A 23,833-nucleotide genomic window follows, 5' to 3' on the forward strand; every position below is an offset into this window, starting at 1 on the left:
AAAATATCATTGGGACAAATCTTCTGACAAAGTTTCATGATGATCGTACAATAAATACAGCTTCTAGAGTGTTAACAAGGTTTAACTATAGCTATATAAGGAAAAATGCCACCCCCCCTTGGCGGCCATGTTTTTCGCCCAACCAGAACCATTTTCGAACTCATCCAAGATATCATTGGGACAAATCATCTGACCAAGTTTCATGATGACCGGACAATAAATCGGGCCTCTAGAGTGTTAACAAGGTTTTACAAAAGCATGATATATAGCCATATTAGGAAAAATGCCCCGCCCCCTGGTGGCCATGTTTTTTAAGCAACCGAAACCATTTTCAAACTCATCCAAGATATCTGAGGACAAATCTTCTGACCAAGTTTCATGAAGATTGGAAAATAAATGTGGCCTCTAGAGTATTAACAAGGTTTTACTATAGCCATATAAGGAAAAATGCCCCGCCCACTGGCGGCCATGTTTTTCAACCAACCGGCATCATTTTAACTTGTCCAAGATATTATTGTGATGAATCTTCTGACCAAGTTTCATGAAGATCGGACAATAAATGTGGCCTCTAGAGTGTTAACAAGATTTTACTATAGCCATATTTAGCCATATAAGGAAAAATGCCCTGCCCCTTGAAAGCCATGTTTTTCAAGCAAACGTAACCATTTTCGAACTCATCCTAGATATCTTTGAGACTGATCTTCTGAACAAATTTCATGGAGATTGGACAATAAATGTGGCCTCTAGAGTGTTCACAAGGTTTTACTATAGCCATATAAGGAAAAATGCCCGGCACCTTGGCAGCCATGTTTTTTAAGCAAACGTAGCCATTTTCGAACTCATCCAAGATATATTCATACAGAACAATCTTCTGACCAAATTTCATTAAGATTGGACAATAAATGTGGCCTCTGGAGTGTTAACAAGGTTTTACTATAACCATATAAGGAAAACTGCCCCGCCCCTGGCAGCCATGTTTTTTCACCGATCTGGACCATTTTCGAACTCGTCTGAGATATTAATGAAACTAATGTTTTGACCAAGTTTCATGATGATTGGGCTAAAATTGTGACTTCGAGAGTGTTCACAAGGTTTCTATTTAGCCATATAAGGAATACTGCCCTGCCCCCTGGTGGCCATATTTTTCAACGGACCGGAACAATTTTTCAACTCAACAAACATATAATTAAGACAAACATTTTGACACAGTTACATGAAGATTGGGCATCAAATGTGACTTCTACAGTGTTCACAAGGTTTTTCTTTTTTTTTTACCTAGTTTTTGACCCAGCATGATCCAGTTTCGAACTCAGTCGAGGTATTAATGGGACAAATTATTAATGTTCTGACCAAGTTTCATGAAGATTGGACAATAAATGTGGCCTTTGGAGTGTTCACAAGGCAAATGTTGATGCAGCACGACGGACAAAAGGCGATCACAAAAGCTCACCATGAGCACAGCTCAGGTGGGCTAAAAATAAGGAACACATTAAGGCCTTATCCCACAGTGGGGTATCACAAGCAAAAAATACAGGACAAATCAAAATCATTTAGCATAATGACATATCACTGCAATCTGGGTCCAGAAGAGCTAGTAGAAACTTGAGGTGACATCACCACTATGGATGTGTAAGGACAAGTTTCCACCGTGATAGGTTTTAAGTGTCCAACCCACATGACTGGAGTTGTTGTAAAATTAATGACAATTACTATTGCAATTTAGTGAAAATATTGTTTTCAGACCTAAACAAAGGATGTGTTTGTCAGAAACACAATGACTCTTATGCGCCGCTTTGATTTTTTTTAACCTTTGCCCTTGAAGGATGACCTTGACCTTTAACCACTCAAAATGTGCAGCTCCATGAGATACACATGCATGCCAAATATCAAGTTGGTATCATCAATACTGCAAAAGTTATGACCAAGGTTAAAGTTTTGGTTAAAGTTTTGGGACACACACACACACAGACAATGACAGACAGGCCAAAAACAATATACCTCTGTTCATTAAATCCGGGTGCATAAAAAGGTGAATAATCTTGCAAACAATTACAATGATCACTATGATTGTGTGACAGAAGCAAAATGACTTTGAGCTGTCCTGTATGCCTACAAACCTTCTCTGCATTGGAAGACATGAGTGCCTCCACTGCCATCTTCAGTCTGTCCACCTCATATTCTTAAATAGTAACAAACCAAGGACAGTAAGTCATTATATCATACATAGCTGGGAAGTTCTTTTATTTTAGAAGTGTAGGGTAAGTATTAAAGGTTATTTACATAACACTCAAATCGAGATGGTCCTAAATCTTATCCAACACAAATCTGAAACAATGATTAAATGTTACAATTTTCTTCTGCTGTCATATTCCTGTTGTTGTTGGTGGTTTTTGTCTGTTTGCTGTTTAATGTCTTTGAGCTTTTTATGTATGTAAATCTGGTAAAACTAAAACACTGACACCTTCATGACAATAAATATGAATAAGCTACAACAGTTTAAAATGTACCATACAAATCTAGCCTACTTACTTAGTAAGTAATTTTTCAACAAAAAACTTCTTGAAGGAATTCTAAACATTTTTTCAGAAACAGAAACAAGGGCTGTTTGTAAAACATGCATGCCCCCCATATGGGCTGTCAGTTGTAGTGGCAGCCATTGTGTGAATACGTTTTTTGTCACTGTGACCTTGACCTTTGACTAAGTGACCTGAAAATCAATAGGGGTCATCTGCCAGTCATGATAAATGTACCTATGAAGTTTCATGATCCTAGGCATAAGTATTCTTGAGTTATCATCTGGAAACCATTTTACTGTTTTGAGTCACTGTGACCTTTGACCTAGTGACCTGAAAATCAATAGGGGTCATCTGCCAGTCATGATCATTGTACCTATGAAGTTTCATGATCCTAGGCCTAGGCATTCTTGAATTATCATCCGGAAACCATTTTATTGTTTCAAGTCACTGTGACCTTGACCTTTGACCTAGTGACCTGAAAATCAATAGGGGTCATCTGCCAGTCATGATCAATGTACCTATTAAGTTTCATGATCCTAGGCGCAAGCATTCTTGAGTTAACATCCGGAAACCATTTTACTGTTTCGAGTCACTGTGACCTTGACCTTTAACCTAGTAACCTGAAAAATCAATAGGGGTCATCTGCCAGTCATGATCAATGTTCCTATGAAATTTCATGATCCTAGGCGTAAGCATTCTTGAGTTATCATCCAGAAACCATTTAAATATTTCGAGTCACTGTGACCTTGACCTTTGACCTAGTGACCTGAAAATCAATAGGGGTCATCTGCCAGTCATGATCAATGTACCTATGAAGTTTCATGATCCTAGGCGTAAGCATTCTTGAGTTATCATACGGACACCATTTTACTATTTAGAGTCACTGTGACCTTGACCTTTGACCTAGTGACCTGAAAATCAATAGGGGTCATCTGCCAGTCATGATCAATGTACCTATGAAGTTTCATGATCCTAGGCCTAAGCGTTCTTGAGTTATCATCCGGAAACTATTTTACTATTTAGAGTCACTGTGACCTTGACCTTTGACCTAGTGACCTGAAACTCACTAGGGGTCATCTGCCAGTCATGATCAATGTACCTATGAAGTTTCATGATCCTAGGCCTAAGCTTTCTGAGTTATCATCTGGAAACCATCTGGTGGACGGACCGACCTACATGTGCAAAACAATATACCCCCTCTTCTTCGAAGGGGGGCATAAAAAGCCAATATTTCCTCTACTATTTATAGAACAACATATAAATAAACAACATGTACATTAACTGGTAATATTAACAAACATGGTTTCAAACTAGTTGCAATAATTCAACTCTCAGCTTTATAACCCAATAGTTTGCTGAGAGTTGCAATGCGCTCTCTCTTGTCCATGGGTGCAAAATGTTATCAACAATGCAAGGGTTAAGGAACACTGAAACTGCAAGAACTTATTAAAGTTAACCTGTCTAAACCACAAACTCATCCAAATGGTACCATTAAAGCAAGAAATAATTGCTTTTTATTGACTTAGTTTTTCGTTCGTACGCTGTATCCGCCATATTGGAAAATTGACCCAATATTGGTTAGGTCGCAGTACACCAATATTTTGCACGTCGGGTTATGTGATGGAGCCTATTGAAGTTGATAACGATGTGGTACTCGATACAGAATACACTGTTTCAAATTTAAACATAAAAATGTCAGCGAGAAAAGTGTGTTGAAACATCCTTGTGTTTTTATAGGGTGCATGCAAAGGATAACATCCTTAGGTTGCCATTCAGGTAAATTTAACATGTTTATGAAGTTTATTAATTATTTTCCTCAATTTGTCTCGAACAATGTCTGTTTAGTGAAGCACATGGATTCCGTGCGCTGAACTGCACCCATGTTAATGAAGGGGTGCATATGGAGTGCCAGAGCCGCCGTAGCAAAAATTATCAAAGACTCCGGGAGTCCGTTTATATGGACTAGGTTTCAAACAAACACTATATGATAACAAGGGCTGTTTGTAAAACATGCATGCCCCCCATATGGGCTGACCTTGACCTTTGACCTAGTGACCTGAAAATCAATAGGGGTCATCTGCCAGTCATGATCAATGTACCTATGAAGTTTCATGATCCTAGGCCTAAGCGTTCTTGAGTTATCATCCGGAAAGCCATCTGGTGGACGGACCGACCGACGGACGGACATGTGCAAAACAATACACCCCCTCCTCTTCGAAGGGGGGCATAAATATACTAGACATCCCTAATTTGGGAAATAAATTGATCCAATTTAGAAGGATGGGAGTCCACTAGGCATAAATGGGTTAATGATTATTGTGGAAGATATTTATGATGGATTTTTTTTTCTTTACTTCATGTTTCCAGGATGAAGATATGTGGAGCTCTTATATAATGGCTTAAAGCATAATATAAAGATTGACACAAACATTTGACCAAAAAAATAAAAATTAAATAGAATAGATTATTTTAATTGAAAGGCAAATTAAAAATTGTGTCAAACAGAAAACATATATAACAATTACTATAGGAGGTAAATTGTGTGGCTTAAATGATTAAAAAAACAAACATTTGCATTAAATGGTTAGTTCATCTAAAAAACATTTGGACAATGCAAAACAGAGAATAATGTCTTACTTGAAACAACAACATCATTTGCTTACCCAAGGGCAAACTCCAAAAGAATGCTTGTGTTGAATAAATAAATGTACAGGATACTTACATGTATATTGTATTTTGAAAGAATGTGAGTGGTAGTGCAGAAATGTTATAAATTCTTTCCAAGTTCTGTGGCAGAAAGACATAATACATGTCTATATTTGTTTAAGTTGTCGCTTTTTTCAGCTTTCTAGAAACAACAAATAAATATAATCGTAATGCATTTTCATGTTATTAAAAAAAAAAATACCCAGCATTTGTAAAAAATATTGCAAGATATTTACATTTCCAGACAAGAAATTCATTTCTGCGTATATAAGACTGAGTTAATGGATATCGCTGCACAATTGATGAAGAAATCACTGTTCAAAGCAATGCAATATATTATCGGGTCATTTTGAGTTGAATACCTTGTTATAATATACATATTTGATGTTTTTACTAATTATAATATCATAGCCACATGCTGATCACCTGTAGAATAATCCAGACAATGGACAGCCCTGACAATGCAAAATAAGAATCATGATTATCCAAATTATCTTTTTTTCATCATCATCATCATCATCATCATCATCATCATCATCATCATCATCATCATCATCATCATCATCATCATCAATCATCATCATCAGCAGCAGCAGCATCATTGTCATAACTTGGAGCAATTAATTATAGCCTCAATGTTGATGAACACCAAGTTCAAGAACATGTCATGAACTATTCCTAAGTATTCGTGAATATTCACAACAAAATAAAAAACTGTTTATTAACAATGAGTTGAAGAAAAATTCATGAACAGTTGTTCTTGACTAGTTCGTGAATTGCCTGCTAGAAAGTCTATGAGTGCTAAACCAGACAATTCAGTTATATAAAGAAAAGTTTGTGGACTCTTTACATACAAATAATATTTCATAAACTGTTTACTAATTGGTTATGCATTACAGATCCTGATTGGAATTCATGAACAGTTCACATATAACTATTTCAAGAAATATTCAAGACCTTGTCTCATTTAAAATAATCAATTTTACATGAATTTTTTTTTTTTAGGATAATAACATTCAATAAACAAAGCGTGAATAATTCATGAACCATATGATTAATTTCTCTTAGGATTGGACACAAGCTGATTTGCTGCATAAAAATCACAACTGAGAACCCTTTAACCTTTTACCACTTAGATACATATTTTGACGTATTTGTAGTCCCTAAAAAGTTAAATTTAATTATAGACCTTTCTTACTAGAATTAAGTTTGAAAGGCTTCATTTCAAACCCTTAGATACTGATAACCAGCAAACAGCATGAAACCTGAACAGACTGCGAGTTATTCGATTTCTGTTCTGTTTTTTTCTCTTTGCACATAGCCATTTTCACCATCTGAGTGGGAAAGGGTTAATAATGATACAGTAAGACATAAATTCAGGTTTTAAAGAACAAGAGATGTGTTTGTCGGAAACACAATGCCCCCCTTCTGCACCGCTTTGAAGCCATCTATTCAACCTTTGACCTTGAAGGATGACCTTGACCTTTCACCACTCAAAAATGTGCAGCTCCATGAGATACGCATGCATTTTAAATATCTAGTTGCTATCTTCAATATTGCAAAATTTGACCTTTGACCTTGATGGATGACCTTGACCTTTCACCACTCAAAATGTGCAGCTCCATGAGATACACATCCATGCCAAATATCAAGTTGCTATCTTCAATATTTAAAAAGTTATGGCCAATGTTAAAGTTTTCGGATGGACAGAAAATTTGACATTTGACCTTGAAGAATGACCTTGACCTTTCACCACTCAAAATGTTCAGCTCCAGGAGATACACAAGCATGCCGAATATTAAGTTGTTATCATCAATAGTGAAAAAGTGATGGCCAATGTTAAAGTTTTCGGACAGAAGGACAGACGCCATATATTAGACATTTGACCTTGAAGGATGACCGTGACCTTCACCTTTCACCACTCAAAATGTGCAGCTCCATGAGATGCACCTGCATACCAAATATCAAGTTGCTATGTTGAATATTGAAAAAGTTATGACCATTAAAGTGTTTGGACCGATGGACAGACTGACATACTGACTGACGGACAGTTCAACTGCTATATGTCACCTTACCATGGGCATACAAATGTGTGATAACTTCTGTAAATGCTAATAAATTTGGAAATGTAAAAGGAGCAGACATACAAGAAGAAATATTTGTTATACTTTAAAACAGTATACATTACTGATTTATTAACATTATGAACAAATTCATTTTCAATTTTGATCAAAATATGTGTTTCGACCTTATAAGGAACACATTTCACACCATGCATATATATATTATATATATCCACAACATCAATTCAGGGATACTTCTCTGCTACAAGAGTCATTAAATTTGTTTGGTACTAAATGGTAGTCAAGGAATTTTCTTTTTTATGTTATATAAATAACTTGCAAATACTACACAACATGTAACATACTGGTTATAAAAAGCGTGGATGTAATTTACTACGGGGCAATTTTGCATATGCTATATATGTTCATTCAGAATTCACTGAAACTCAAGGAGGAATGGAACTATAAAACCAAAAGCTGAAATTAATGTAAATATGGGTATTCACAGGGATAATAAACCACACATTTTCTTACGTTTTTTTCTAAGATTATCAAAACTATGTTCCAATTCCCATTCCAAACGGTTCAATTCTTGTTCGTACCAAAAGTATTCTGGAATTCAACCATTTACATTTTTAAAGCTTGGTAACAGCTATTTCATTATTAATCATTAATGTAAAATGTTTAGTCTTTATTGCTTATCATTAAATTTGTTTAAAGATAAAGTACTTATTTGAGATTGTTTTTGTTTCTGCTAAAATGAAAAACGGAAAACTAACATCAAATACAAAATTGAAACCTAAGTAAATTTTAAGTTGAAGTAATCTTGTTTTCTGATTCTAAAACTGAAAAAAATTGCATGAATTCTGTTATATGGGATAAACAGGTGATTCAACACACAGTGTTGCTATTTGTCAGATCTGTCTTCAGCGCTAATAAAATGCTGTGTTCACATCTATATATTGGTCGTAAGGGAAAATAAATCTCTTATCTTATAAGTTACAGAGTATTTCCAGGTAAGTTTTACTTAATGACACCCTAGATCAAATCATTCTTCACCTGTTTTAAGTTTTCAATATCAAAACTAAAACACATGTGTATAGAGCAAAAAATCTATCAATTTCAAATGGTCTTTGTATCTGTTAAAAATTAAAATAGCTAATACATTTATAAGGTCAAGGTAAAAATAAGAACTAGATTAATAATGGTCAAAGTAAGGATTCTTTTTTATTCATTCAATTACTATTTTCATCCAATCATCCTTAGATAGATAAACCATCAGACAATGTCTATCCACACACAGTGGAATAAAGCCAATATGATAAAACCTTAAAGATGCCCTGTTGTTTATTTCATGATGGCATTTAATGATTTACATTTAGTATTCATATTCTAGTTTCACTTTAAATTATTATCATAACAAAATTATGGGATAACGTGAGTTCTAGCTTGAATAAAAAATAACAATACTTGTTTTGTAGGACTCTGTAAGTTAAATTAGTCTTTAAAGTAGCGCACCCCTAATGGGCACATATCCAAATATAATTTAATTAATTATTTTCCTAATCAGCATCATTTCACTGAACTACATGCAAATTTGTAGGTAGGCTTTCCATGCTTTTAAAAAAAATATACCGATTTTTTCAAAACCACCCTCCCGCTCGGCTTTTGTCCAGTTTATTTTCACCCCTGGGGTATATAAAAGTTCGATAATTCATTCAAATTTCCAAATATAGGCATGCAGTTGGTGCGTACAGATGCAGTAAAGGTGTTTAAAGTTTAAACAAGATGAAATAAGTATTCTTTTACAGACATTTATTTTTTACAAATTTGTATCTATGGAATAGCGCCATGAAATGTAAGTGATTTCAGCCAAGTAAAAATTGGGTCGGTTAAAAACAAAGTGTCATAAAATTCAAAATAGTATCATTTAAGTTATATTTAAAACTTAGTTTTTATAGAAACACTATATTCAGCAAATATACCAAGAAAAAGACAGATTTACCATTTACTTTTTGAAATGAAAATAAAAATGCATCATGCATCATTCGTATTTTCAGCAGTAAATTACCCAATTTAGCCATAACGTTGTTTTCATTTTAAAAATTGAAGGATGTGCATACAATTTTCAACATATTAAACATTAAACATAGCTTAAATGCTATATTAAATCAAATTACGTAAGAAAAGAAATAAAACGCGTCGCAAAAAGTATGCGACTTCGGCAGGATTCGAACCTGAGCGGGAAGATCCCAAACGATTTCTAGTCCATCGCCTTAACCACTCGGCCACGACAACTATTCATTAATGCAACCTTAAATTAGATATCCATAAGTATACAGATAAAAAGGCTCGTCGATCTTTGAAGAAATCGCGAAATCGTATGTTTCAGATGATAATTGGATCAAAGTCAATATTAATAGTGAAAATAATGTATTCTAAATGAATTAGGTAACCACATATCAAAATTGGAAGTTTGAAAAAAATAAAATGCATCTCGCGGTAATAACCGATCATTGAAGATCGGCAATGATTGTAAAATAAATCGCGGGAAATCATTAGAGGTGCGCTACCTTAAAGCTAACAAAGTTTTCTTTACATCAATATCCAGTCAGAAAGTGTTATCTCAAAATAGAAATTTGAGCTGCAGAACTAAGTCAAAGAGAGACAATCCCAATCCCCATGTTTCCTACTTCCCTTACCAAACACCTTTTCCCTCATGCCTCAGTCTCTCGGGCCGACCAATATTGCCAGAACCCCTGGCTCCTTACCATTCACATCTGGTACCAGTGTTCCATTACGTGCCAACTTCTGCCTCAGCTCTGCAGTCTCCGCATCTTTCAGGGCCAATCGAGCCTCAAGCTCTGTGATGTGTCGCTGAAACATGCAGACATTGAAACAATATGAAACAAGGGTCGTTTGTAATAGATGCATGCCCCCACAATGGGCTGTCAGTTGTAGTGGCAGCCATTGTGTGAACACGATAAGAGTATGATTGGCAATTTAAAAAAGAATTGCTCGCTTAAGCCTTCTAGAGTTCTCATCCGGTAACCATTTTACTGCTTTGAGTCACTGTGACCTTTAACTTTGACCTAGTGACCTGAAAATCAATAGGGGTCATCTGCCAGTCATGACCAATGTCCCTATAAACTTTCCTGATACCAGGCCTGAGCATTCTTGAGTTATCATCCGTAAACAATTTTACTGCTTCAGGTCACTGTGATCTTGAACTTTGCGTGAGTTATCATCTGGAAACCATTTTACTGTTTCAAGTCACTGTGACCTTGACCTTTGACCTAGAGTACTGAAAATCAATAGGGGTCATCTGTCAGTCATGACCAATGTCTCTATGAATTTTCCTGATCCCAGGCTTAAGCCTTCTTGAGTCATCATCCTGAAACCATTTTACTGTTTTGAGTCACTGTGACCTTGACCTTTGACCTAGTGACCTGAAAATCAATAGGGATCATCTGCCAGTCATGATCAATGTACCTATGAACTTTCTTGATCCAAGGACTAAGATTTCTTGAGTTATCATCCGGAAACCATTTGTTGGACGGACCGACCGACAGACCAACCGACAGACCAACCGACCGGCATGTGCAAAACAATATACCCCCTCTTCTTCAAAGGGGGGCATAATTAATAATTACATGACTGTGGGGCTAGGCTACAGGTAGGCAAATGACAGCCTAGATATCATAGGCTAGGTGAATGACAACATAAATATCAGGGCTTTTTGAGAGATAAGTCAGGCCTTCCTGCATCAATAAACAGCTCCAACCTACCACAATGTGGAGTGGTACATGTTTGGCACAATGACCAGTGATTTTTTCATTCAAATTTGGGTCCAGTCGGGGAACCCATTCCAATGCAAAAAAGTATATATTTTTCCCATATGGGACCCACAAATTCCGAATTGAAGTTTTCCCCCTAAAAAATTGTTTTTAAGTCTCAACATTTAGTTCATCTACCCAGTTCTATACGTTAAACATTAGTAAATGTGATATTAAAATAAGTTTATCTAAATTGTAGTATTTTGTAGCAAAAAAAACAAAAACACTAATTTCCAAATTTTAGTCATAACACAATGATTTTTCCCAATCCAAAGGGACCTAGACCCAGTCCCAAAATGGTTAAAAAAAACACACTGATGACCTCCAATAGAAATACTTTTGTACACATTACAAATGGGACTCCATGCAATCAAGGAGCCCTTCTACCTCCATCACCAGGCTCACAGGGGAGGTTCTATGACCATGAGCTAAGGGTGAAGAAGCCTTGACAGAAACCCTGAGTCCTGACATTGAGGTACCAGGTTGAAAAGCTGTTAACAAACCAGGGTGCCCAGCAACAAAGCTGAAGATGACAAATCCAAAGTCAAATATGACAATTGGAGTTGAAGAAAATAAGAATGGTGCATGCCTTGTTAAGTCCAATCATGCAGTGAGGAATGCATGAAAATGACAAGGCAGACAGAATGACAAAGCGGGGAGTGGAAGATCAACAAGACAACTAAGTCTTGAAGAAATCAAAACCATAATCAAGTGCATGGTCAGCATAAACAGCCTGTGTCAAATCCATAACATGTGGTGATGATCTTCTGAATATGTACAAAGTGCCATAGACTAAACAACCACATCCACGTAAAAATCCACCTTTTGCTGTCTCAAACATGCCTCCGTTGAAGAAGCTGACCAAACAGCTAAACACATCCTCCAGAGATGAAGGAAACACATGCTTCTGAGGGAGAATGTATGGATGTGAGACTGCAGGTAAAGCTGTTAGGACAAGTTGTGACAGTGACCGTAAGTCCCTGTCCACAGAATAGAATGTTCACACACAGATGACATAATAAATATGACTGTACAGATGGACTTATGAAACAGCACACTCATACAAGTCTAAGCCAAGGACCCCTTAAATGTTCCAAGATTATACCTTATGGTTTCCAAGATACCGTACAAGGTTTCCAAGGTTACAAAGCCAAACAGTTTCCACTGCTGCCGGGAAACAGGATGCCATGGTTACCTGTGACTGACGCAGCCTCTCCTCCATCTCACGACGCTCGTTCTCGGCTGTGGCCAGGCGGATCTTCAAACTCGATATCTCCGCCATCAGATCTAACTTGTGAGTCTCCAGTGACGAGCGCGTCAGCAATTCCTGAAACAGAGATTTATAAACATCTTTGTAAGAGATTACAATGTAAAGTAGACACTGGTGATTGTGACTACGAAAGGCATGCAATAGTCTCCGGTAGGTAACAAAGTTGAAGTTTCCAACAAAGAATGGGAGAGTAATGACTCAGTTGCAAGGGAGATTACTACTGCTGCCATGTGTTTTTAAGTTGATTAATCATCCTTTTATTTTGTATGTGTACATGTTTCCAGTAAGTAAATAATATAATACAATTCTAAACCTACATCTTATCATTTTCTTACAAAGCATTGTCAATTGATTAATATTAAATAACATAGTGGAATATAACAATAGTATCATGCTTGTCTGAAAATAAATAATTCCCGTTTTGTCCTAAATTCCCCATAGGAAGTGCCCATTCACCTCGATCTCGCCCTAAAGATGAAACAAGAGGGCCTGAAAGGCCCAAAGTCGCTCACCTGAGATAAAAAGAAATGACCTGTTCTTTGCAGCCCAAGATATCAATGGCACAAATGTTCTAACCAAGTATCATGAAGAATGAACAACAAATGGCCCCTTGGCGGCCATGTTTTTTTAACAGACCTGAACCATTTTTTAACTCCTCCAAGATATGTCCAAATTTCATGAAGATTGGGAAAAAATGTGTCTTCTAGACTGTTCACATGTTGTCACTATATACATATAAAGAAAACTGCCCAAATCCCTGGCGGCCATGGTTTTTTCACTGATCACGACCATTTTTTAAACTCGTCCGAGACATCCACATAACTAATGTTTTGACAAAATTTCATGATGATTAGGCAAAACATGTGACTTCTAGAGTGTTCACAAGTTTTTTTACTATATTAATATAAGGAAAAAGACCCCCCCCCCCCCTGGCGGCCATGTTTTTTTACCGATCCAAATCATTATCGAACTTAACTGTCCTATCCAGGTGTGGTAGTGCAGTCTCCTTCGCTTACGCAAATGAACCGGTCACAGGACAGTTACAAGTTATGTAAATTTGTAAGCACTTATGTAATGCGGAAATATTTATTTGACAAACTTTTATTTCCGGTCAGGATGAATATACTGACTGGTTGTAATTCAATTAACTAAAGGCGTTTAGTCAGGGACGCCTAAATACACTCAAAGAATTTATTTATAAGTGAAAACCAAGGTAGCTTTAACAAAAAATAACTAATTTTTATTCCAAGAACTCGGAAAATGAAGAACAATGACAGAAAAATAAGAACAGATACAAGCCAAGTCTAAAGAATCTACAGTAAGTATCGTTACAAAAATGAACAACATACGGCAAATACCTTAATAAATGTAAAAAGAAGTTCAAAATCTGTAAAAAAACAAACTGATATAAAAACAAGGGCTGTTTGTAAAACATGCATGCCCCCCATATGGGCTCTCCGTTGTAGTGAAAGCCATTGTGTGAATATGTTTTTTGTCACTGTGACCTTGACCTTTGACCTAGTGACCTGAAAATCAATAGGGGTCATCTGCCAGTCATGATCAATGTACCTATGAAGTTTCATGATCCTAGCCATAAGCATTCTTGAGTTATCATCCAGACACCATTTTACTATTTCGGGTCACCGTGACCTTGTCCTTTGACCTAGTGACCTGAAAATCAATAGGGGTCATCTGTGAGTCATGATAATTCTACCTATCAAGTTTTATGATCCTAGGAATAAGCGTTCTTCAGTTATCATCCGGAATCATTTTACTATTTCGGGTCATCGTGACCTTGACCTTTGACCTAGTGACCTCAAAATCAATAGGGGTCATCTGCGAGTCATGATCAATCTACCCATGAAGTTTCATGATCCTAGGCGTATGCGTTCTTGAGTCATCATCCGGAAACCATTTTACTAGTTCATTCACCGTGACCTTGACCTTTGACCTAGTGACCTCAAAATCAATAGGGGTCATCTGCAAGTCATGATCAATCTACCCATGAAGTATCATGATCTCAGGCGTATGCGTTCTTGAGTTATCATTCAAAAACCATTTTACTATTTCTGGTCACCGTGACCTTGACCTTTGACCTAAAAATCAATAGGGGTCATTTGCGAGTCATGATCAATGTTCCTATGAAGTTTCATGATCCTAGGCCCAAGCGTTCTTGAGTTATCATCTGACAACCACCTGGGGGACGGACCGACAGACCGACCGACAGACCGACCAACAGACCGACATGAGCAAAGCAATATACCTCCTCTTCTTCGAAGGGGGGCATAATAATGCCAAAATGTCTTGATGCTGGTGTTAAAAAGAATTTATTGTTTAATTATTTCAAAATTCCAACCTTTTTCAAGAGCTGTTAACTTTTCAAGAAAGCATCAAGAGGTGTTTAAATCAGCCCAAACAGCTTATTTTATACAGTTCAGAAGAGATCAATGGCAGAGTAGTCAATTTTCCCTCAGAACAGTGCATTTATCAATGATCAATATCTTCCCAAATTCCAGAGCAGAACTAAAAATAGATTACTGAACCAGGTTAAACAAGGGAGATAAATACTGCATAAATTCTGCAAAATCATGTACATGTTGTCTTTCTTTCAGTTATCTCTTAGTTGAAAGGCTTATCATAAGTGTTAATGACTAAAACAGTTATGTTAACTATGAACATTCTGTGTTATGAAAAATTACATAACACAGTTAATGTCACATAATATTGACATAATAAAACCAAACTTTACTACACAGGAAATCAATGTTCTGACCAAATTTCATGAAGATTGAGCAAACTAGAAAGTTAACAAGATTTTACTATAGCCATTTATATCCATATAAGGAAAAATGCCCCGCCCCTTGGCAGCCATGTTTTTCAAGCCAAGTATACCATTTTTTAACTCATCCAAGATATCATTGGGACAAATCATCTGAGCAAGTTTCATGAAGATTGGAAAATAAATGTGGCCTCTAGAGTGTTAACAAGGTTTTACTATAGCCATATAAGTAAATGCCCCGCCCCCTGGCGGCCATGTTTTTCAACCAACGGACATCATTTTCGAACTCGTCCAAGATATCATTGGGATGAATCTTCTGACCAAGTTTTATGAGGATCGGACAATAAATGTGGCCTCTAGAGTGTTAACAAGATTTTGCTATAGCCAAATATATCCATATAAGGAAAAATGCCCCGCCCCTTGGCAGCCATGTTTTTCAAGCAAACGTAACCATTTTCGAACTCATCCAAGATATCATTGAAACCAATCTTCTGACCAAATTTCATGAAGATTAGACAATAAATGTGGCCTCTAGAGAGTGAACAAGGCAAATGTTGAACAAGGCAACGGCCAAAAGGCGATCACAAAAGCTCACCATGAGCACGTTGTGCTCAGGAGAGCTAAAAACAACTGTAAGATTTATCCCAACATAAATGAAAATGAATGCATGATACAATCTCATGAAATACATAAAATGTTCCAATTTAGATTAAAAAAATATCAAATTACCTGCTTAACTAATGTTAATAGTAAATCCTAAACCATTTTTTTCAGTTTACAAGCAGCCTGAATCTGTTTGAAAACCATGAAATTTCAAGACTTCAAAGTTTTCAAAGGCAAATCAGTAGTGATTGAGGCAGGGATTTATCAGCAAGATGATGGCACCCTTATCACAAAGTACCAAATGCTTACCTGGTAAACCCAGAAAAACATTTGCGCTCATTTAAATCAGATTTTATTCAATTTAAATATATGTATCTACGCAAGTTATAATTATTACATGTGCAACACACCTCTGTTGTTTGCTAAATAATTTGCTGTCCAAGCATTTTACAACAGTTACAAAGTCAGGTATATTAACCTACTCACACTTCTCTTTAGTAAGCTGGTATAGCAGTTTTGAGTGCTCATATTTATAATTGTATCTGAAAACTGCCCTAGAAAGAGGTAGGGGGTATAATTGCCATAGAAACCAGCAGCTGCCCTGCTCTGAGAAAACTGGGCTTAATGCATGTGCGTAAAGTGTTGTCCCAGATTAACCCGTGCAGTCATAGGCTAATATGGGACTACAATTTCCGATTTTATGATATTTTTCGTTAAAAGAAAGTATATTCTTAGCAAAAATCAAGTCTAGGCAGGCAGTGTTGTTCCTGATTAGCCAGTGCAGCCTGCACAGGCTAAGTTGGGACGATACTTTACGCACATGCAATAAACCCCCTTTTCACAGAGCATGGCCCAAATACTTTCATGACCCGCCCACACAAGTTATTTAGGTTGGCTATGAATTCAATCTAACCTCATAACTCCTAGGATCTGCAGTTCATTACTCTACCAATACAACTGTAATAGCCCAGCAGCTAATGTCACCAAGCCTTCATCTACAGTGCTCCAGCTAGGATTTGAAAAGTCAAGCAGGGGTATTGGGAGGTTCTATTTTGTCAAAAGGGCACTTTCAACACGCATAATTTTGGAAAAAGGGCGCTTTAGAGTGCGCAGTTGTTTCTGCAATGCTCCCTGTTGCATATTAATTTTTATGTTATCAGTAATTTTTAGAATACATTATTTCCATTATTATTAATCTATTTTGTCAAAAGGGCACTTTCAACGTGCATAATTTTGACAAAAGGGCGCTTTAGAGTGCGCAGTCGTTTCTGGAATGCTCCCTGTTGCATATTAATTTTTATGTTATCAGTAATTTTTAAAATACATTATTTCCATTATTATTAAACCATTCAAATAAAATGTCTACAAAGAGGAATAAAATAATTACCATATAACAAAGAGATTTATAAATTCACAAAAGACAGCGGACACCATGCTCAATGTTTAAAACACACTAAGTGAACCTGTGACCTGGTTTTTGACCCTGCATGGCTCATGTTCAAACTTGACCTTCACATCATCTAGATACAACTTCTAACCAAGTGTGGTGAAGATCGGATGAAAACTACTTGAATTAGAGAGCAGACACCATGCTTAATGTGTAAAACGTACTAAGTGACCCAGTGACCTAGTTTTTGACCCGGTGTAGCGGTCCATTCCCCCCCCCCCTGGCCAGTTTTTCCCCTGGGAAAAATTGGCCTAGGATGTCATTATCATCATTATCATCAGCAACTCTCAATGAAGTTCTGTTGTTAAAACTACTTTTACATGGCTGGGGGGAAAAACTGGCCAGGGGAGAAAAACTGGCAAAATTGAAGAATAAATGTAAAACAGAAGTAAAATAAAAGAGAAGGGGATAGAGGTAGTTTTAGCAACTCTCAATCAAATTCTGTTATTCAAACTACTTTTACATGGTAGGAGGGGGGGGGGGGGGGGGGGGGGAAACTGGCCAGGGGGTAAAACTGGCAGAAAAGTGAAGAATAAATGTAAAAGATAAGTAATATATAAGATAAGTGTGGAGACAGTTTAAGCCACTATCAATCAAATTCTGTTGTAAAAACTACTTTTACGAGGTAGGGGGAAAAATGGCCAGGGGACCATTAAAGAATAAATGTAAAAGAGAAGTCAAATAAAAGATAAGGGGATAGAGGTAGTTTTAGCAACTCTATCAAATTCTGTTGTTAAAAATACTTTTACAAGGTAGAGGGGGGGGGGGGGGGAACTGGCCAGGGGGAAAATCTGGCCAAAAGGTGAATAATAAATGTAAAAGATAATTAAAACAAGCAAATTCGTTGAATTGATATCCCCCGCCAATATGCTTATGAACACAAAAGTGTTATATTTGACACTCAAAAAAAATGGCCTGTTACACCGGCATGACCCATATTCGAACTTGACCTACACATCATCTAGATACAACTTCTGACCAAGTTTGGTGAAGATCTGACGAAAACTACTTGAATTAGAGAGTGGACATCATGCTCAATGTTTAAAACGCACTAAGTGACCCCGTGACCTAGTTTTTGACCTGCCATGACCCATGTTCGAAATTGGCCTAGACATCATCTAGATACAACTTCTGACAAAGTTTGGTGAAGCTCTGATGAAAACTACTTGAATTAGAGAGCGCCGACAACATGCTGAATGTTTAAAACGCACTGAGTGACCCTGTGACCTAGTTTTTGACCCGACAAAGCCCATGTTTGAACTTGGCCTAGACATCATCTAGATATAAATTCTGACCAAGTTTGGTGAAGATTGGATGAAAACTACTTGAATTAGAGAGCGGACACGTTCGTTTAGTGGGGGTATAATAAGTCTTTAAAAATAACATAAACAAGAGATAAGTTTGTGAAACACTATGTCCCCATAATATATTTGACCTTGAAGGATGACCTTGACTGTCTCCATATTTTTTACCTTTGACCTTGAAGGACCCTTTCACTACTCAAAATGCGCATCTCCATGAGATACACGTGCATGCCAAATATGAAGCTGCTATCTTTAATATTGCAAAAGTTATGGAAAATGTTAACATTTGCACAAACAAACAAACAAACAAACAACCAAAACAACAAACCAACAGACAGGGCAAAAACAATATGTCCCCTACTATAGTGGTGGGGGACATAAAAAAATATATATTTATATTATAAAGCGCAGGGCGGGGCATTGAAAGGGCAGGGCTCCTTAACTCCTTGGTGACTCAGGTCCCCCCACACACACCCCTGATCTCCACTCTTAGGCATCACAAACTTAAATATAACATAAAGTTTACACTCATGAGGGTTTTTGTTACAGGTACCACAGATATACAAAAGACTTTTGAAGGAATGATTTGATTGGTTATTGAAAGGTCATCTGAGCATGCCCTTGTATGCAATGTCATCACATCTAGTCAGCAAACAGGAAAGAAGTGTCCTACTAGTGTTGATTTTAATGATGTTGACAGGATTGTATACAAACAGACAAAGTACCAAATGGTCTTTCATCATTTGGCACATGCATTGTTTTCATGGTACAAAATGTTATTACGCAATAGCAGTAACATACCAGCAATACTTGTAGTAAATAGAAAACAGTTTCTTGTATGCAAAAGAACACACACAAATGTCAATTTACGAAACCTGGTTATATTTATCCCCATGTTTTTCGGAGAAAAAGTGGGGATATTGTATTGATGTGGGTCTGTCCATCCATCCTGGCCACCTGCTTCTCCTACACTATTAGCACTAGAACCTTGAAACTTACATACATGGTAGCTATGAGCATATGTGCGACGGTGACAGTGACGGAATTTTTATCTGACCCCTGGGTCAAAAGTTATGGGGGTTGGGGCGGGCCGGGTCAGAGATTTTCACTCATTTTTTTAATGTTATTTTGCATTAACTTCTTCATTTCTGCACCGATTTACTTCAAATTGATACTGAGCCTCTCTTATGACAATAAGGTCAATCTCAACTATGCATGGCCCCATTACCAACCCTGGGGCGCCCCAGCCACAAAGGCCATGCCCACCCAAAATTGCCTTTAACTATAATTTCTTCATTTCTACACCGATTCACTTCAAATTGATACTGAACATCTCTTATGACAATACGGTCAATCTCAGCTATGCATGGCCCCATTACCAACCCTAGAGCATCCCTCCCACATAGGCCACGCCCACCCAAAATTGCAACTTACTATAATTTCTTCATTTCTACATCGATTCACTTCAAATTGATACTGAACCTCTCTTATGACAATACAGTCAATCTCAGCTATGCATGGCCCCATTACCAACCCTGGGGCGCCCCGCCCACATAGACCACGCCCACCTAAAATTGCCTTTTTCTATAATTTCTTCATTTCTACACCGATTCACTTCAAATTCATACTGAACCTCTCTTATGACAATAAAGTTAATCTCAACTATGCATGGCCCCATTACCAACCCTGGGGTGCCCCCGCCCACATAGGCCACGACCACCCAAAATTGCCTTTTACTATAATTTCTTCATTTCTACACTGATTCACTTCAAGTTGATCCTGAACCTCTTTTATGACAAATCGGTCAATCTCAACTATGCATGGCGCCATTACCAACCCTGGGGCACCCCGCCCACATAGGCCACGCCCACCCAAAATTGCCTTTCACTATAATTTCTTCATTTCTAAACAGATTTACTTCAAATTGATACTGAACATCTCTTATGACAATACGGTCAATCTCAACTATGTAAGGCCCCATTACCAACCCTGGGGCACCCCGCCCATAAAAGGCCACACCCACCCAAAATTGTCTTTTACTATAATTTCTTCATTTCTACACCGATTAACTTCTAATTGATGCTGAACTTCTCTTATTACAATACGGTCAATCTCAACTATGTATGGCCCCATTACCAACCCTGGGGCGCCCCGCCCATAATAGGCCACACCTACATAGGCCACGCCAACCCAAAATTGCCTTTTACTATAATTTCTTCATTTGTGCATCGATTCACTTCAAATTGATACTGAACCTCTCTAATGACAATACAGTTAATCTCAACTATGCATGGCCCCATTACAACCCTGGGTCGCCCAGCCCACATAGGACACGCCCACCCAAAATTGCCTTTTACTATAATATCTTCATTTCTACACCGATTCACTTCAAATTGATACTGAACCTCTTTTATGACAATACAGTCAATCTCAACTATGCATGGCCCCATTACCAACCCTGGGGCGCCCCGCCCACATAGGCCACGCCCACCCAAAATTGCCTTTTACTATAATTCCTTCATTTCTACACCGATTTACTCATTCAAATTGATACTGAACATCTCTTATGACAATGCAGTCAATCTTAACTATGTATGGCCCCTTTACCAACCCTGGGGCGCCACGCCCATAATAGGCCACACCCACCCAAAATTGTCTTTTACTATAATTTCTTTATTTCTACACCGATTCACTTCTAATTGATACTGAACTTTTCTTATGACAATATGGTCAATCTCAACTATGCATGGACCCATTACCAACCATGGGGCACCCCTGGGTCAAACATGCGGCGTGGGGATACGCGTCGGCCTCTGCCGCGCCATTTCCAGTTCATGTTCATGTTAAATTAACATAAATATGGGCCCTGCTCTGTGAAAAGAGGATTTAATGCATGTGGGTAAAGAGTTGTCCCAGAATCAGGGATGACACTTTTTGATTTTATGTTTTTTCCATTAAAAGAAAGTCTCTTCTTTAAGAAAAAATCCAGTTTAGGCTGAAAGTATGGTCCTTGCATGTGATAGCACACTCTATTCTCGGACAACACCTATGTAAATGCATTCAACCCCCTTTTAACAGAGCGCGGCTCATATGTAAGTGTAGTTCATGAATGATCAAAACAATAATGTGTTCAGGTGTCTTGTGTTTAGTGCTGCAACAATACGCCAAAAACCGTATTGCAATATATTGTCAGTTCAAAAACCTGTATTGCAATACATCGCAATATATTGCTAACTTGTACCAAAATTATAACTTGCCAATTACCCGATAATCCCATAAATTCCAATTTTACAGCAAATTCTGGTATATATTTACTATAAATGTGCTCAAGAATAATAAGAAACACAAACATTCGCAAATTTTCTTAAGTATCAAATACATTTTTGCAATTGTTACTATTTAAAGATGTGATGAAATAACGTCCAACCGGGGCGTTTTTCCCACTGAACACGCGTAATTCAGCTGACGTGATGTTCCCGTTTTTATACAACACAAAATACACCCATACTTTCCATGCGACGTTCTACATGTCTGTATAATTTTCGCGCGCTTTTTATTGAGACAAAGGATAAAGCACTTTTTATTTGACGCTATAATTTTTTACTGTCGCGTTAGCATTCAAATTTGGAAGCGTGTTTCCGAAATTCGGATTACAAATAATGCTCAAATCAGAATCGAACGAAACATTTACAGCTGTGCGCAATTAATTCAACGATAATCTGTTGAAAAGCATCGAATGAATGCTCCCATGTAACAACGCTACTCCGTATAATACACTTTTTGGAATGCTATTTTTATGTAAAAAATAATTTACACTGCTTTGTTTTGTTTACCTTTTTATCATTATTTCGGATGGCTTTTCTGGACAAAATGTGAATGAATTTTTGTAAAATTTTCGTACCGGTATGATGAAAATCATATCGCAATACAATATGCGGATTGCGTATTGCGATATATACCGATATACGGGTATATTGTTGCAGCCCTACTTGTGTTCTATTAAATTAAGGTTTGAATCTTAGACTTGACACAATTAACATGTCAAAATCGTTTTAGAGTAAAACTTTACCAAAATGTTGAAAATAAAAACAATGTGATCAAATCTAAGACTGGTGGGAGCCATCTTAAGGTGATGTCTTAAAACAAGCTCATAATATTAAGGGTTGAGTGCAAACCCACTTTACCTGATATGTAAATGTCTACAAGAAACATCCGTTTTACCCTCAGCCTACTAAATGTGCCCAAGAATGATTGATTTCAAGCAATGAAATGTACACTGATTAATGTGAACAGAGCACCATGTTCCATGCAGACATGCTAAAATCAGATTAGGACCAATTACAAGAGCACTTGTTCAGGAACCCGCTGCCAGAAAACATGCATGCTTCTTTCATTAATTGGATTTTAATAACTTCTCTTTGTAGATAAGCACTGATGGGTTTCCATCATTTATATGAGTATGCCAACACAACCCATGCCTGTTCACAACAAATTGGCCATTACTAAGTGCAGTACCTACATGTGTACCACTCATTTTGTGGTTAAAGTACCCATAAATCCTTGATAAATCCTTGATTCTGGTTATTTAGCAAACAATATCAATCAAGCAATTTCCATAATTCTTAAAGAGGTGCATAATGAACTAAGCTAAAAATGATTTCCAATTTGGAATTCAGGACATTAAACTTTTTGGGGAAAAAGTTTATCATCAAGAAGTCATGTTATGTATTTGATTTCCATTAAATTTAGCACACAAAAATTAGAGACAACTCTTCAACAAGAAATATGAATGTTTATGTAATGAATTTAAGAGTTTACTCATGCAATTCATTTGACCTTTGACCTTTCAGTATGCTTTGGACAGGATCTTTGGCATAAAATCTTATCAATGGCCATCAAGTGACCTTGGTCTCAGACTTTGGAATGTTTCTAGTGGCTGGTGACACTATCTTGCCATCTTAAAGTGTCTGACAATTAATATCAAAATCTACAAAGCTGGGAAAATGTTACATTTGTTCACATGAAAGAACTTCCAGACAGGGTAAATAATAATTATGTAAACAAGAGCAGAGCCAAAATCTACTCAGATATAAATAGAAATACTAAAAAAATACAGATGGTATTCCCCTTACTTATGTTTGAGTTATATTAAACAAAGTGTTAAAACACAGCTAATCTACAGATCTCTTAGACATCTGCTGAAAAGCAACTGAACATCTAAGTGTTAAAAGGTTCAGCAAAAAGCAGCCCCCAATAATTTACATGACAACTTTATCACCAGGTATCTTCCATGGTGCAACAATCTCATA

The 23,833-nt window shown here is 37.1% G+C and overlaps 1 protein-coding gene across 6 annotated transcripts in view; it reads right to left on the minus strand.

Moving 5' to 3' along the window:
* LOC127871397 (liprin-beta-1-like) overlaps positions 1–23,833 on the minus strand; it is a 153,449-nt gene that overhangs the window by 50,651 nt on the left and 78,965 nt on the right. For all 6 annotated transcript variants that reach the window (XR_008045327.1, XM_052414309.1, XM_052414328.1 and 3 more), the window contains 3 exons: positions 12,317–12,448; positions 10,057–10,162; positions 2,118–2,179 (listed from right to left, as the gene is read on the minus strand). Coding sequence is in view for 5 of the 6 variants with exons in the window: in XM_052414309.1 (XP_052270269.1) it covers positions 2,118–2,179; positions 10,057–10,162; positions 12,317–12,448 (300 nt within the window). In the remaining variant the exon portion in view is untranslated. The remainder of the gene's footprint in view (positions 1–2,117; positions 2,180–10,056; positions 10,163–12,316; positions 12,449–23,833) is intronic.

Source organism: Dreissena polymorpha, chromosome 1 (genome assembly GCF_020536995.1).
Source record: "Dreissena polymorpha isolate Duluth1 chromosome 1, UMN_Dpol_1.0, whole genome shotgun sequence".
Classification (NCBI taxonomy): domain Eukaryota; kingdom Metazoa; phylum Mollusca; class Bivalvia; order Myida; family Dreissenidae; genus Dreissena; species Dreissena polymorpha.